Source organism: Typha angustifolia, chromosome 2 (genome assembly GCF_048772165.1).
Source record: "Typha angustifolia cultivar Huaian chromosome 2, ASM4877216v1, whole genome shotgun sequence".
Classification (NCBI taxonomy): domain Eukaryota; kingdom Viridiplantae; phylum Streptophyta; class Magnoliopsida; order Poales; family Typhaceae; genus Typha; species Typha angustifolia.
In genome coordinates, this window is record NC_133240.1 from 9,816,318 (window position 1) to 9,830,337 (window position 14,020).

At 36.7% G+C, this 14,020-nt stretch overlaps 3 protein-coding genes across 6 annotated transcripts; 2 read left to right on the top strand and 1 right to left on the bottom strand.

Moving 5' to 3' along the window:
• Window positions 1-770: 770 nt before the first annotated feature.
• On the top strand, window positions 771-4,844 carry LOC140772778 (probable methyltransferase PMT3). 4 transcript variants are annotated; one of them, XM_073114987.1, is made up of 9 exons: window positions 771-935; window positions 1,063-1,191; window positions 1,551-1,935; window positions 2,024-2,188; window positions 2,308-2,490; window positions 2,630-3,224; window positions 3,714-3,826; window positions 3,967-4,187; window positions 4,287-4,844. In XM_073114987.1, exons 3-9 carry the CDS (start codon window positions 1,669-1,671, stop codon window positions 4,600-4,602), a joined length of 1,860 nt encoding a protein of 619 aa, XP_072971088.1. In that variant the 5' UTR covers window positions 771-935; window positions 1,063-1,191; window positions 1,551-1,668; the 3' UTR covers window positions 4,603-4,844. The 4 variants fall into 4 exon arrangements, with proteins under 4 accessions (XP_072971088.1, XP_072971077.1, XP_072971082.1 ...); XM_073114976.1 differs by having other exon boundaries at window positions 1,063-1,180; XM_073114981.1 differs by lacking the exon at window positions 1,063-1,191.
• Window positions 4,845-5,189: 345 nt separating this feature from the next.
• On the bottom strand, window positions 5,190-8,102 carry LOC140770750 (uncharacterized). The gene is made up of 7 exons (XM_073112013.1): window positions 7,761-8,102; window positions 7,464-7,641; window positions 6,997-7,094; window positions 6,367-6,463; window positions 6,174-6,259; window positions 6,005-6,093; window positions 5,190-5,523 (listed from the first exon to the last, which is right to left on the bottom strand). Exons 1-6 carry the CDS (start codon window positions 8,025-8,027, stop codon window positions 6,040-6,042), a joined length of 780 nt encoding a protein of 259 aa, XP_072968114.1. The 5' UTR covers window positions 8,028-8,102; the 3' UTR covers window positions 5,190-5,523; window positions 6,005-6,039.
• Window positions 8,103-11,506: 3,404 nt separating this feature from the next.
• LOC140774575 (protein CUP-SHAPED COTYLEDON 3-like) lies at window positions 11,507-13,312 on the top strand. The gene is made up of 3 exons (XM_073117619.1): window positions 11,507-11,730; window positions 12,374-12,639; window positions 12,773-13,312. The coding sequence occupies exons 1-3, from the start codon at window positions 11,562-11,564 to the stop codon at window positions 13,151-13,153; spliced, it is 816 nt and encodes a 271-aa protein (XP_072973720.1). The 5' UTR covers window positions 11,507-11,561; the 3' UTR covers window positions 13,154-13,312.
• The last annotated feature ends 708 nt before the right edge of the window (window positions 13,313-14,020 follow it).

The following is a 14,020-nucleotide window of genomic DNA, read 5'->3' on the forward strand; positions in this document are numbered from 1 at the left end:
AAGTTTTTTATTGTTCAGTGTTTTAGAATCAAACAAAAATATTGAATTTGATCAGCGTTTTTGTCTAGGAAAAAAAATATGATCCCCTCAATGTTTTTATTAAAGCTACAGTAAATTAAATCTAATTTAAGAATAGCTAATTGGGTAAAAAAAGATTGGAAAATAACTAATTGTCAAAACCTCTCCTTTTTGCCCAATCTTTTTACCCTTTCCCATCGGATATAATTCTTTTCATCTTCCTCTTTGTGGTTTTGTTAAATATTATCTAATTGATAATTTTCTTCCATTAAAGTCTTGTTTCGCAATTGGTAGGACGACAAAATAATTACACGTTAAATTTCCAAAAATTATGAAGACCGTCTTTGAATGTTACTTTTGTTTCAGCTAATTGCTGGGAAAGAGTCCTCTCTGGTCATCATTCTCATTTATAAGATCATATTAGTCCAACAAACTGTAATATATATGTATGTATGTATGGTATTAGTCCATCAAACTATGTTAATATGATATATAGCTACAAGTGCGTGATGACTCACTTTGGAGATGGCTATTAAGTAATACCAACCATATAACATGCTCATACTTTCATTTATACATATATATTAATATATTTGACCGACATTTATTCTCCAAAGTCCAAAATCCACGGTCACAAACTATTTCTAAAACCTAAATTATAATTATCAACTAATTAAAATAATCATTTCTTTGGGTAAGATAATATCTTCTCTTTAAGTTCGTTATTACAATCTCCCCCAATATGGCGATATCTCAAGCAGGTATAAAATCTCTCCCTCTATCTCACTCACATACCTACCGTCTGTTTGCAGAACATCGATCTCGCGGATCGCCTCATCCCTTTTAGGGTTTTCTTTCTCTCTCTCTTGGATCTAAGAGGGTTCGGCTTCTCCGATTAGATCCGGAGTACATCAGAGGTGAGCTCCGTCGCGATTGTATAGGTTTGCGTTTCTTATCCCTTCGGTTCTCGTTTACGTTTTAACTGGTGATTCGAAATTATCCTCGATTTGCTGCCATTTTGGGGAGTTTATTATATTTGTTCAGATTTCTATTTGGTCTGCGGATTTGGAATCGCCGTACTTTGCTTGGTACTTGCCTGATCTGGGTTTTTGAGTTCGAGGGCGGATCTCTTTAATTGGTTCCGGAACTGCCACTGTCATAGGTTGGTGGGAGGTCACTTTCTATCAATCGCTCTCTTTTTCGTAATGGTTTTTTTCCCGCTCATTGGTTACCTACCATTGTTAAATTCCTTCTTCTTTTTTTCGCTTCTAATAAGATATGGTAATTTATACTGCTGAAGATCTCTCGAAGAGAGCTTACTGATTGCCATAAGGCATCTTGCTGTCTTGCTGTTGGTTAATGAGATTAAGCGGGTTTGAGGCAATGCAGATCTGATATGGATCTCATACATTGTTTTGTCTATCTCTACAGTCAAGAAGCCGGATTTAATCAAGCTGTTTTTTTTTCCTTCCAAAATTTACTCCAATGTTCTTTTTGAAAAAATAAAATAAATCCTGTGTTCTAATGTGCAGGAGGAATTACTTTAACCTTAAGTGGAGAGCAAGAGAGGCAACGGAGGCTTAATCGAATTTTGAGGTGAAGAGTAGGATGTTGTAAAAGGGATTGTGTTAGAATTTGGTTGCTTTAAAGATGAGGGGAAGAGGAGACGGAGGCTCAAAGAAGCACCTGATCCCGACGTTGTGCTTAATGGTGCTCTTTGTAGGAGTCCTGGTTTTATTCTATGGTTCTCTCTTTGGGTCTCGAGGGCAGCAGGGAAGTGCTGCTTTAGAGTATGGAAGTAGATTCTCTAAATCATTTGGTTGGGGTGCTGATGAGAATGGAGAGGTTGGGAGGTCCGATGAATCTGTTTTTTCTCAGGAAGCTGGTGGAGACAATGTCATAGTCAAGGGCTTCCCGGTGAGGGCTTGTACAAGCAGCTGCTTCAGTTTGTGTTTGTTGAAGGTTGTAGCTAACTGAATTAATTGTTATTATTTTGACTTTGAAGGTGTGTGATGATAGGCATTCGGAGCTGATTCCTTGCCTGGACAGAAATTTCATTTATCAAACACGACTGAAGCTCGATTTGTCCTTGATGGAGCATTATGAAAGACACTGCCCCCAGCCTGAGAGACGATTTAACTGCTTGATCCCTCCACCACCTGGCTATAAGGTGAGAACTGTGTATCTTGTGTCTATATTCCATCTTTGTATAAGTTCTGTTAATCTGTTGGATAGTTCGGTACTGTTTCTTTATGTTTCTGATGAGCCTTTAATAAAACTGTGAGTTAGGTTCCAATAAAATGGCCAAAAAGCCGAGATGAAGTGTGGCAAGTAAACATACCTCACACTCATCTTGCTCATGAGAAGTCTGATCAGAACTGGATGGTTGTCAAAGGTGACAAGATCGTATTTCCTGGAGGGGGCACTCATTTTCATCATGGAGCTGACAAATACATAGCTGCACTTGCCAACGTAAGTCTGATTTGGTTGTAGGCATACAATGGAACTTTTTAAAAATATGGCTTTTGCAACATACCTTTTCCTATGATACTTGAATGTTGGCTTTGAGTCCAGAGACTAAGAACAAGATCATTTCTATTCTGGATTACAGATGCTTAACTTCACAAACAATAATTTAAATAACGAAGGAAGGATCCGCACTGTTTTTGATGTTGGCTGTGGTGTCGCCAGCTTTGGAGGTTATCTTCTTTCATCTGATATTATAGCAATGTCATTGGCTCCCAATGATGTTCATCAAAACCAAATTCAGTTTGCTCTTGAGAGGGGAATTCCTGCTTACCTTGGTGTGTTGGGGACAAAGAGGCTGCCCTACCCCAGCAGATCTTTTGAACTTGCGCATTGCTCTCGTTGTAGAATTGATTGGCTCCAAAGGGATGGGATTCTCCTGCTTGAATTAGATAGGCTGCTCCGTCCAGGAGGCTATTTTGCATACTCATCTCCAGAAGCATATGCTCAGGACGAAGAAGATCTCAGAATATGGAAGGAGATGAGCACTCTTGTTGAGCGGATGTGTTGGAAGATCGCTGCTAAAAGAAATCAAACTGTTATATGGGTTAAACCTCTTACAAATGACTGCTACATGAATAGAGAGCCTGGTACACGGCCTCCTCTGTGCAGATCAGATGATGATCCAGATGCTGCTTGGGGAGTGCCAATGGAAGCTTGTATCACCCCTTATTCTGAACGTGAGTCCACTACCTTTAAATGTCTATTTGCATAGTGTGGTTCCTTGTTTATTTGCAAATTCAATTCGGTCGGCCCTAAGCATCTATTGTGTTTTTAGGTAGTGTGGTTTCCTTTTCTTTCTCACAACAACATTCAATATCATGGTTAAATAAGTCAAATGTCTTTTCCAAGAACTCGAATACTTTCTTACGGATTTCGAGCCAAGCGCAACAATGCCATCTTTGGAAATATCAGTCTATATTAAAGTTGTTTACAGCATGAGCACAAAGTTAGTCTTTGTTCTAACGTTAGACTGATATATGAGAATATTCCTCTTATAAAGGAAATCAATGTTAGAGAGTAAGAAAACTTCGTTTTGGAGGGTCTTTTTCTCGTATGTTTAATGAAGCTGCTTTTGGTTTTGCCATTCTTCTTTGTGGACTTATTGTGCCATTATCAGTCTCTTAATATTATTTTATGGTAACAAAGAACTTTTCCAATTTTGACAGAAAACCAGAGAGATAAGGGGAGTGGATTGGCTCCTTGGCCTTCTCGATTGACTACCCCTCCTCCACGACTTGCTGATTTTGATATCTCCAACGAATTATTTGAAAAAGATATGGTAATAGAACAGCCTATATTTGTTCTTTCAGTCACTCTTTCTGCTGAAGCTGCTGCAGTATTCAACAGGGATATCAAACAAAGCAAGAATATGGCATCTCTGAAGGAAATTCTATTTTTTGTTATTTTGTTGTGATGCAGGAAATATGGCAACAGAGGGTCGATAGCTATTGGAGCATATTGAGTCCAAAAATACAACAGAATACTCTGAGAAACGTGATGGACATGAAGGCAAACATGGGATCATTTGCAGCTGCTCTCAGAGACAAAGATGTTTGGGTTATGAATGTTGTGCCAGAGGAAGGACCGAACACACTTAAGATAGTTTTTGATAGAGGCTTAATAGGGACTGTCCATGACTGGTAAATTATCACCACCTTTCTGAACTTTAGTGTACCTACTTTACAGAACAATAATTCCTCCGCATGATTTTGATGATCTAACATTCTGACCTTGACAAGGTGTGAGGCATTCTCAACATACCCTCGAACATATGATCTCCTCCATGCTTGGACAGTCTTCTCTGACATTGAGAAGAAAGGGTGCAGCGTAGAGGACCTGCTTCTTGAGATGGACCGCATACTCAGGCCAACCGGTTTCATAATAATCCGAGACAAGAGGCCAGTAATCGAATTCGTTAAGAAGTATTTATCGGCTCTGCAATGGGAAAGTATATCACTTGTGGATGCTGAAACCAACACGGATTCAGAAGAAGGCGATATGGTTTTTGTGATCCAGAAGAAGATTTGGAATGAAAGCCTCAAAGATTCAGAATAAATACTTGGGTTATCCTTTGCTTCCGCGGTCTGGCCAGTGAAGAATGACTCGAAGTGCCAAGAGATTAATTCGACCAGAGTGGTCTGTCCAGAGACACTTTTCTTTCTTTATTTCGTTCTAACTATGTTCTTCTTTCTTTCTTGTTCATTCTTGTTCTTTAGGCAGTTTTCAGTTTTGTTTGCCACGAATATTTAATTCAGATGGGTTAATAAAAAGCTTCTAAGAACTTTGCTTGCTAAAAATTGCCGTCTATTAATTTGTAACTGAGACAGACATCGGTTTATTATAGATTATACCTTTCTCTTATCTTTATATTCCTGGTCGCAAATTATGTATATGCATGGAACTGAAGCTTTTGCTCGGCAATTTTTCTGTGAACTGTCAATTGCGACTTCAACTACTATCGACTCTTTCATACGATATGCTCATTTTTCTTCAAATACGCGGGTAATCAAGTTCCTATGCCACCTCTAACTCAAACGAAAGCTTTAACCTCAGATTACAAGACCACCTCAATAACCAAAAACTTTACATAAAATTATAAATATACTCGGAACTTCTTTTAGTGCTTCGTACGAGCAAAACACTTCATGCAAACAGCTCGAGCATATTCAGGAAGACAGATCAGCTTTCAAATTCCATACATTCCCCCCACAGGAACTACAGGTGCATAATGATGGACATACATACAGTTTAGATCTCCAAAAGCTCTAACTGTAAAAATAACACAGAAAAATCCTGCCTCTCAATCTCTCTCTAGAGCTAAATTTAGAAGAAAAAGGGTAAAAGAAAGCAGGCTACGGTTGGAGAAAGGAAAGTGAACCATCATACATATGCCAAGAGCAACTATAATGTCTTCTTGTCCACCATGCAACTTGATACAATTTGAAATGAGCTCGGTTGATCCAATTCCTTCTCGACCTGTATAGATTGAAATGGGTTCGATCAATTGACAACTAAATACAGTTCGAGTAAGTAATTAGTTGAAAACTGCACAACATGGTTACGTCCAAAAGTAGTTGTCAACATAATGGTCAAGATATTTCTTGGCTCTGCAGCCTTTGTATAGAACATCATACACACTCCAACTTTCACAGCATGCATATATATCTCCTCCAAGAAGAACGGGTACGTGCTCATATAGGGAGTTGGCATGCGTTGCAACCCATAGTCACAGATGCATCTTATGGCATAATCTTCTCATCAGTTCTGATTGGGACATTCCTTTTAGTGCATCTTTCCAAATATCAGATGTCCGTAAAAGTTCTGACCAATATTTTCAAATAAAAAAGGCAAACAATTTGTCCACTCACGAGGCAGAAAATGCCAAATTGTATATGCAACTATAGGAGAGAAAATATAGGAACCATCAGACGTTTGAAGGAAATAAAAAGCAACTTACCAGGGGCCGTCATGTGAATATGATCCTTGAAGCTCTCACTTATGCAGAATACTTTTCTTTTGCAGTTTGGGTTTCTTCTGAATGTGGTTCTGAACATAGCACACAATTATAAACATATGCATAAATACCAAGCAGACACTAACAACGAGTAGCAAAAGGATATTAATACCTTTTGCCTTTCCAAAGCCTCAACATCTGTTCGCTCCTTCCAATTGCTCTTGCGCAGCTTGATAGGACGGTTTCCAACATACTTGCCTACAATATATGCGTTTAGAAGAGGGTTACATGGCGCGCTGTCGATGAATTAGTCACAAGGCTCTGTATATGAATAATCAATGTGCCAAAACAGAAAAAATACTTACCATTCATCTCTTTGACTGCTGCTGCGAGGTCTGAAGGATTTGAAAAACTAACAAATCCGTAACCTCTGGTTTTTCCGGTCCTCTTGTCTCTGACGACCTGAATGAAACATTATGAGGTAAGTCGATGCCTTTATAAAAACATTGAGAAATCTTAAATGTACGTACTTCAAGAACACTTATGGCAGCCTTATTATAGATAGATTAATCATGTCAAACTCGAATGCTTCCACAAACAGTAACACTTTAACCTTTTACAATACAGAAAACCTAAAAACTACAAATTGACCTGATCTGTTAGTTCCGGAAAGATCCGGCCACGACACTACACCCAACCATTTTTCAAGAGTGGAAATTAAGTCAGCTATACTTGACAATCACATTATGTTGCAAGAAATTGACCTTTCAGAGAAAAAAGAAAATTCACTTACATAAGCCAAATACTAACTGGACAAAAGAAAGTAACAATGAGGGAGAGACCAGACCTATAATGAAAACAATCATAAAGTGGAACATGAGATCCAAATACTAACTAGACAAAAGATAGTAAAACATAAGCCTAGTCAAGATTTCACTGTACCTTAATTGCGGTAATTATAAAGATCATCTACCATAATTCAGATAGATACTTACTCTTGCCATATTAAAAGTAGGGAATCTTGAAAATGCCTTTGAAAGAACGTCATCATTTACTTCGTTACCCAGATCTCCGCAGAACAAACGGAAGTCATCTGCAATCATTTATCATTGAGCTATTTGGGAATAGGTACAAAACCAAACGAAACTTCATATGAAAGATTCAAGTTCAAAGCTAATTTAAAGAAGAAATAACAATTGCACTGGTGGCCTAAAAGATAAAACTTACAATAAAGCCCATCTCATTACTAATACCCCAGGACATTGCTACTAGAGGGGAAAAAAAATCAATAAAAATTTGCATGCACGTAAAAGGTGGTAGCAACCCATCAGAAGGCCCTTCAGTTAAACGAGAAAAACGACTCTAGATTTAGGAATTTAACTTCCCTTGAAACATAAAAATTAAGCCATCTGAGATAAATTATATAAATTCACCAAAGAATCCAGCTATATTTATAACGTACTCTCTGGCCACTCGGCCAACGTAGGATCCTCCCAACTCTGTCCAGCCGCTTTACGAGGAACAGCCTTCTTCTTCGTCTCCGTTTTATGCTCAACTTCGCTACTCGCAAGTGCGGCTTTCACACTTTCTAGAGCCTCAGGCGTAATAGTCTGCGCATCCCTTTGGAACAATTGCTGTGCCTATCGACACAAATTAAGTAGTATAATCTATCAAAACCCTCCAAAAAAAAAAAACGCAATTGCGCCTTACAACATCAAAAGATCGCGATTTTCGTAAATTTGGGAGGTAGGAATCGCACCTGCTGATATTGGGGAAGCGTGTAGACACCAGTGGCGACCGGAGCGGCGGCGGGAGGGTACGACGAAGGAAACGGTTGCGGCATCTTAATAGGCGGAGGGATTTGGGGCGAAGGGAGATAGGATTGCGACGCAGTGGGATCGGAGTTTTGGAGATGGAACGGGAGAGGGAAGTAAGGGGCGCCGCTCGAGCCGTATCCATACTGCGACGAGGAGGAGGAGGAGGAGGAGGAGGAGGGATTTAAATTCGACCCCGACTCCGACGCCATTAGGAAACCCTAGAATTGGAGAAGCAACAGCAGAAGCGGTAGGATTGCGACGACGAGAGATTTTTGGTGAGGGCTTGGAGACGCAGAGGATCCGATAAGGATTTGGATCTCTACGACCAAATCGGATTAATATTCGTTAATCCCCATCGTTAATCCCCAAGTCCGATCCGCATCGCTTGATCGGATTATATAACGATGACGATTTCAATGAAAAGCATCGCCGACTTCAACGAATTCATTATATGTTAAAAAGGATTTTTATATAATTGTTTTGATTTCACTTCTACATTCTTCAAAATTGTAATTGCCACCTATTATACACTCTCAAAAATGTCATCCATTATTAAGATTTAACTAATCATGATTAAAACCATACTTAGATTTTTAATCCAATATCTTGATGTAAGGAAAAATATATTCTTCTATGCAAAATAAAAAATTATTGATAAATATTTTACACTTTAAACTTTAACAAAAATGAGTAATTTAGTTATCTAGATTATTTGTTAACCTTCAGAAATGAGTAACTAACTATAATGATAATCATGATATTTGGAAAGTTCAATTATGTGAAAAATCCTAATATGAAATTTGATATATAGTAATATGGCCAAAAAAATTACTAAGGAGAGAGTATTATTTCTATAAATAAATAGTATTGTCATCATTAATTGCGTAAGGCATTGCTGGGCATCGAGAGATCACTCCTGTGAGCTGATTCAAAATCTCGTGAGCCGTGCAACTTGATTCTAATCCTTGTCCTCACCTTAATTAAATGACTAATCTTGAGTTAGCTGATTCATTTCTATCTCATTAATTAAGATTCAAGTACCTTCTTAACTATAGAGAATATAAACTCCTTGTCTCATCCTCTTCACCCAGATCTAAAGCCTTAATATTCTGGATTTCATACAGCTTCTGAAGCATTAAATCTGACGTTTGTCGTTAAGATCTTTAAACTTGTTTCTTTCTTCTTTGCTTGCAAATTATTTATATATATATATATATAACGGATCGATTAACCCGTGATATCGACATTATCCAAGCTCATGATCAGGAGATATTAAGGTTATTATGCACTTAATCTGTCTCAGGTAATTGTCGTCGGTGTTAATTGTGTTACTATAACTATGTTTCCCTTTCAAGAATCTGGTCACTATCTACACAAAACGATACTTGTAGACAACCATTTCCCCACCCTCATAAGCCATCAAACAAACCCTAGCTCTGTGGTAGTACAAAATATATAAAACCGTAATTAGCTCAAGGAAGCATGATGCATCAGCATCTGATGTTGTCATCTGCTCGATTGGAATATTTTTTCAGATATGACAAAGCTTTTTATTAATTTTCTTTCTAGGATAGTGATAGGGTTTTTATCAAATATTATCGTAGCTTGAATTAGCAAAGAGAGTTTGTGTTAATTAACTTCGTTTCTTGTTCTTTAATATATGATCTTTACATGAATATAAAGAATGAAGATCGAGTTTTATTCCTTATTGTATGAGAATCTTTAATTAATTAGATTTTAATACCGAGCAAAAAATCGTGGTTAGCTGGGCTAGCTTATCAACTTATCATGCATTGATTAATATATTCTAATAAATAATTGAGACCTTTTTAGTACACAAGACATTCCAATTCTGTTGGGCCATCTAAATTGCTCCTTGTTTATGTTGAATGGATGAGGATGAATAATGATAGCTATATTCTTTAATTAATTAAGATGGACAGACAGATAGATAGATAGACAGACAGTACTAACCAAGGGAGTTCACAGTCCAAATTGTTTGTCCAATCTGATGAACTTTATAAATTTAATAGGACCTAATTATAAGCTGTTTATCTTGAGAAAAATCTCATGAAGACACACTAACTGTTCAAATTGTTCTTTAATTTGACAACTTTTGCTTCCTGTATTAGTAGGATAAAAAGATTATTCTGAGTTTGATCTTTAAGTAGATGAGAAAGGGACCATTTTGAAACTAATTAAGCAATTATCACATTTCACTTTCTAATAGTATTTAACATGTGGATTAATTTGATAATGTATATAAAATTATGTGACATGGCTACGTGCAGTCATGGAATTTCTTTAGAGAATAAAGCCGTTACTCTTCCTACAATAACATAGCCAAAGACTACTCATCTCAAAGGCTTTGAGTATTTATTTATTTTATTTATTTTTTCTGATCCCAATCATGGAGATTATGGATAATCTTTAAACTGATAGATGATAGCCCTGATGTGCTACATCTACCTAACAATGCTATTTTCCCAAGTAATTTTGTGTTTAAGATGCGAGATCCTTTTCAACAAAACAAATAAGCTAGTTAAGATAAATTTAGTTTAAAAAGGTACTTTATGAATGGAAAAGCTATTTAACTATATATTTATTCACAAATGTGATAGTCTTAACACTAGTCACCCTTTTTTTTTTTAGAATTTATAATTCGAAAATTGCTTACAATTTTAATTAGTAGAAATGCCACAATTAACTTAATTTTATATCCACTCTAAGTGTTTTCTGCATGGTTGGAAATTAACCTACATGATATAGATCGGATATACTTAATTAGGAACCACACTAGCTAAGTCTAACGATCATGACTATGGTAGCATATATACCAAGACCAGTATGTAAGTATAATGCCATATTTGACATTCATTTATATTCACGATCCGAAGGCTTGTCTCCTCTATTATTTTGATACATATATATATATATATATTTGTCTCTATCTAGGACAACATTGGTTTATTCATTATTTAGGTATTATTTATATATAGTTTTCATGCACATCGATCGTCACAACTCTATTGATAGCCTACACATATCCTCTCTAGGTTAGCTCTTACTTAGGCTAAAAGAAAGCACAATATGACTTCATGAATAGCGAGAAAAATTGATTATATTCTTCTGCACGTAGAAAATAAAGAAGTAATAATTTAAAAATGGCAATACGTTCAAGATGACACGCTTTAGTGTACTTACACCGGTTGTTGTATGACTTCAATCTTTAATGAGTTTTGATATGAATTATACTCGCAAAGTAACTGTACTTATGATATCACATGAATTGTTTGATAACAACCTAAAGTCGTGAATTAATTATATTTTAATTACTGGTATATGTTTTAGATGAGACATGATTTAAAGTGGATCTCTGCCAATCCGTGCATGAGAAGATTTCTTGTAACCATGGTGTTCTGCCAATTAAGTTGTTGATGCACAAGCATTAATTAGACCTAAGAATCTTCCGGGAGATAATGACTGCCACGCACGCTTCCTCCCTCGCCCGAGATGACAGCGATAATGATTTTTAATAGCAAGGGTAGCTTTCATGGCCTGTATGATTAGCTCATCGCTGATGGATTTTTCTGGTGATCTCTTTCTCTCTCTTTCTTTCTCTTTCTCTCTCTTTCTCTCTCTCTTCCAGTATGTATATATACATATGTACTCCATACCTCAACTGCAGGAGCAAAGCTTTACCAAGTTATCCTTCGATCTCTAGCTTTAGAAATTAAAGACAGATGGACCTGAGAGATATCAACGGCACTCTCCTACCAGGGTTTAGATTCTATCCGAGTGATGAAGAGTTGGTATGCTACTATCTACGGAAGAAGGTGGCAAATGAGAGAGCCCACGGAGCTACCATGGTGGAGGTGGATTTGCACACACGCGAGCCATGGGAGCTACCTGGTGAGCTATATATATATATATATATATCCTCCTAGCTAGATCTTTATCTTTCATTCAGCTAGTTATATAAAGTTCTACAGTAGTTGAGATAGATAAAATTATCTTTTGCTGCTCAAATTTAACAAACCATTAAGGGGAAACGTAATCTACAGTAGAAGTGCTTATCCATGTAAATTAATGATGCAACGTACATATTTCTCGCATATATGCTCTGACAAACTTAGCCTGATGGCCTGTTATAAAGAATGAAAGAGGTATGATTTGTATTTACTAAGCTATACAATTTATTAGGGCATTTCTTGTCTCTTGCCAAGCAATAAACTATTCATATAGACAGATAATTAAGCCGTAGCCGCGTGATTTTTGTCAATTAGCACTGCTGAAATTTAATTAGCATGCATCATGGAGTAATCTATATATCTGTTCATTGGAGTGCTGAGTACTCCAAACTTTGTCTTATTTCCTTTAATGAGCCAGTTTCCTTCTATCCATTAGGAGTGGCATTAACTATAATACACTATTATATATAATTATTATCAACTAAGTAGGTTTTAACTTATTAGTAATTAAAGCTAGATCTAGATTCACATGAAGCCTATCGATTAACAATTTCTAAGCGTGAACTTGACCTGCATGGCCTCAGATGTAGCTAAGCTCAGCGCAAACGAATGGTACTTCTTTAGCTTTCGAGATCGCAAATATGCGACTGGTTTACGCACCAATCGGGCAACTAAATCTGGATACTGGAAAGCCACCGGGAAGGATCGTATAATCCATGATCCTTCAAGCCGTATGGTCACCGGAATGAGGAAGACACTCGTGTTCTACCGCGGAAGAGCTCCTAATGGAATAAAGAGCAGTTGGGTGATGCACGAGTTCCGACTCGAGAATCCACACACTCCCCCTAAGGTATATATAAGTATATGTATGTATGTATATTAGTCCTTCAATCAGAACTTGTTTACTTTGTGATTAAATATTTGCAAAGTATATATGTTTTAATTGCTCGCTGTTCGTTTGGAATTGTATGTATGCAATACAGGAGGATTGGGTGTTATGTAGAGTTTTCCAAAAGAAGAGAGGGGAATCGATGAACAATAATTATAACATGGAGATCTATGAGCCCGAGAGCAACGCCATCGGCTGTTCCTCGTCACATCTAGACTCATCCACTTTCCCAAATGACCAGCCAATGTCTGAGCAATTGGATTCATCATTTTCGACAGCTCCACATCAGGAGAGTAACAGCTCAAATAGCGACTTTTTCTTCAACTTGCCATTATTGCACCAAAATTTCCTTGATTTCCCACAGGATGTGGATGGCGCAGCCATGTCAGGAAATGGAGATGATTACGGAATTTTGCTCTCAGATATGAGAGACTTCACAAGGTTTCAAGGCGGAAAGGATCAGGTCTTCTTCTAGTCATTTTCCAGTCTCGACATACTGTTTATTTGATTGATTTAAGAGAGTGATTCTAGTGGGCATGTATAAATTCTAAGTCCGTGATCATAAGGTTCTTTTATTTTTCTATTTTCTCTTTTGCAATCAATTAATTTGTACATAATATACTTGGTTGTGGGTCTAATTTTTCCTAGTACGTGCATTGCATGCATTGCCAAAAAAGATAAAAAAGGAAATAGATTAATTCATTGATTCTTTCTACCAATCTAAACCCCTCAAAATGTATATATATATATATATATAGAAGAAACTTAGAGAAAAGCTTTCAATTAATGAATATATTAGTTGCCCTTCTTTTAATTATTTCGGCAAGAAATAAGTAATATAAGCTGATGTATAAAGCCAAAAAAATCAGCACCGTCCTCAGGACCACTGCAATCGTGATGCATTCGTTTCCTCAACATACAACAACTAAAATTATTTGATTCCTTCATAAATAATATATGAATCAAAATTTAAATACTTCATAAATAATATATATATATACTCTTCTTTTACCACCAACAATGCTTTTACTGCTAGCTCCATCTATCCATCCATCCATCCATCCATCCATACATCAACATGTAGAATCCATTAATTGTTTATCAAAAGCAAAATGGAGCACATTAATGACATGCCACAACAAAGTAACTCACGAGCATTGAACCTTTCATGCAAATACAAACACAATTAATGCAACTATGCCTCGATCGTTTGAAACCCGGAGTGCAGGAATTTCATGCAGCCTTTTTTTTTTTTCTTATATGTTTGGTCTCTGAAAGAAATCAAATAATTTTGCTTATAATTTATTGGTATCAAACTCGTAATTATATTCTGTTTATTTCA

Coding starts and splice junctions, on each gene's coding strand:
- LOC140772778 (XM_073114987.1), top strand. CDS start 1,669: ATGAGGGGAAGAGGAGACGGAGGCTCAAAGAAGCACCTGATCCCGACG. Junction 2,189..2,307: donor CTCCACCACCTGGCTATAAG/GTGAGAACTGTG, acceptor ACTGTGAGTTAG/GTTCCAATAAAATGGCCAAA. Junction 3,827..3,966: donor AATTATTTGAAAAAGATATG/GTAATAGAACAG, acceptor GTTGTGATGCAG/GAAATATGGCAACAGAGGGT.
- LOC140770750 (XM_073112013.1), bottom strand. CDS start 8,027: ATGGCGTCGGAGTCGGGGTCGAATTTAAATCCCTCCTCCTCCTCCTCC. Junction 7,095..7,463: donor GTTGGCCGAGTGGCCAGAGA/GTACGTTATAAA, acceptor AAATGATTGCAG/ATGACTTCCGTTTGTTCTGC. Junction 6,260..6,366: donor AGCAGTCAAAGAGATGAATG/GTAAGTATTTTT, acceptor CATATATTGTAG/GCAAGTATGTTGGAAACCGT.
- LOC140774575 (XM_073117619.1), top strand. CDS start 11,562: ATGGACCTGAGAGATATCAACGGCACTCTCCTACCAGGGTTTAGATTC. Junction 11,731..12,373: donor CGAGCCATGGGAGCTACCTG/GTGAGCTATATA, acceptor GCATGGCCTCAG/ATGTAGCTAAGCTCAGCGCA. Junction 12,640..12,772: donor ATCCACACACTCCCCCTAAG/GTATATATAAGT, acceptor TATGCAATACAG/GAGGATTGGGTGTTATGTAG.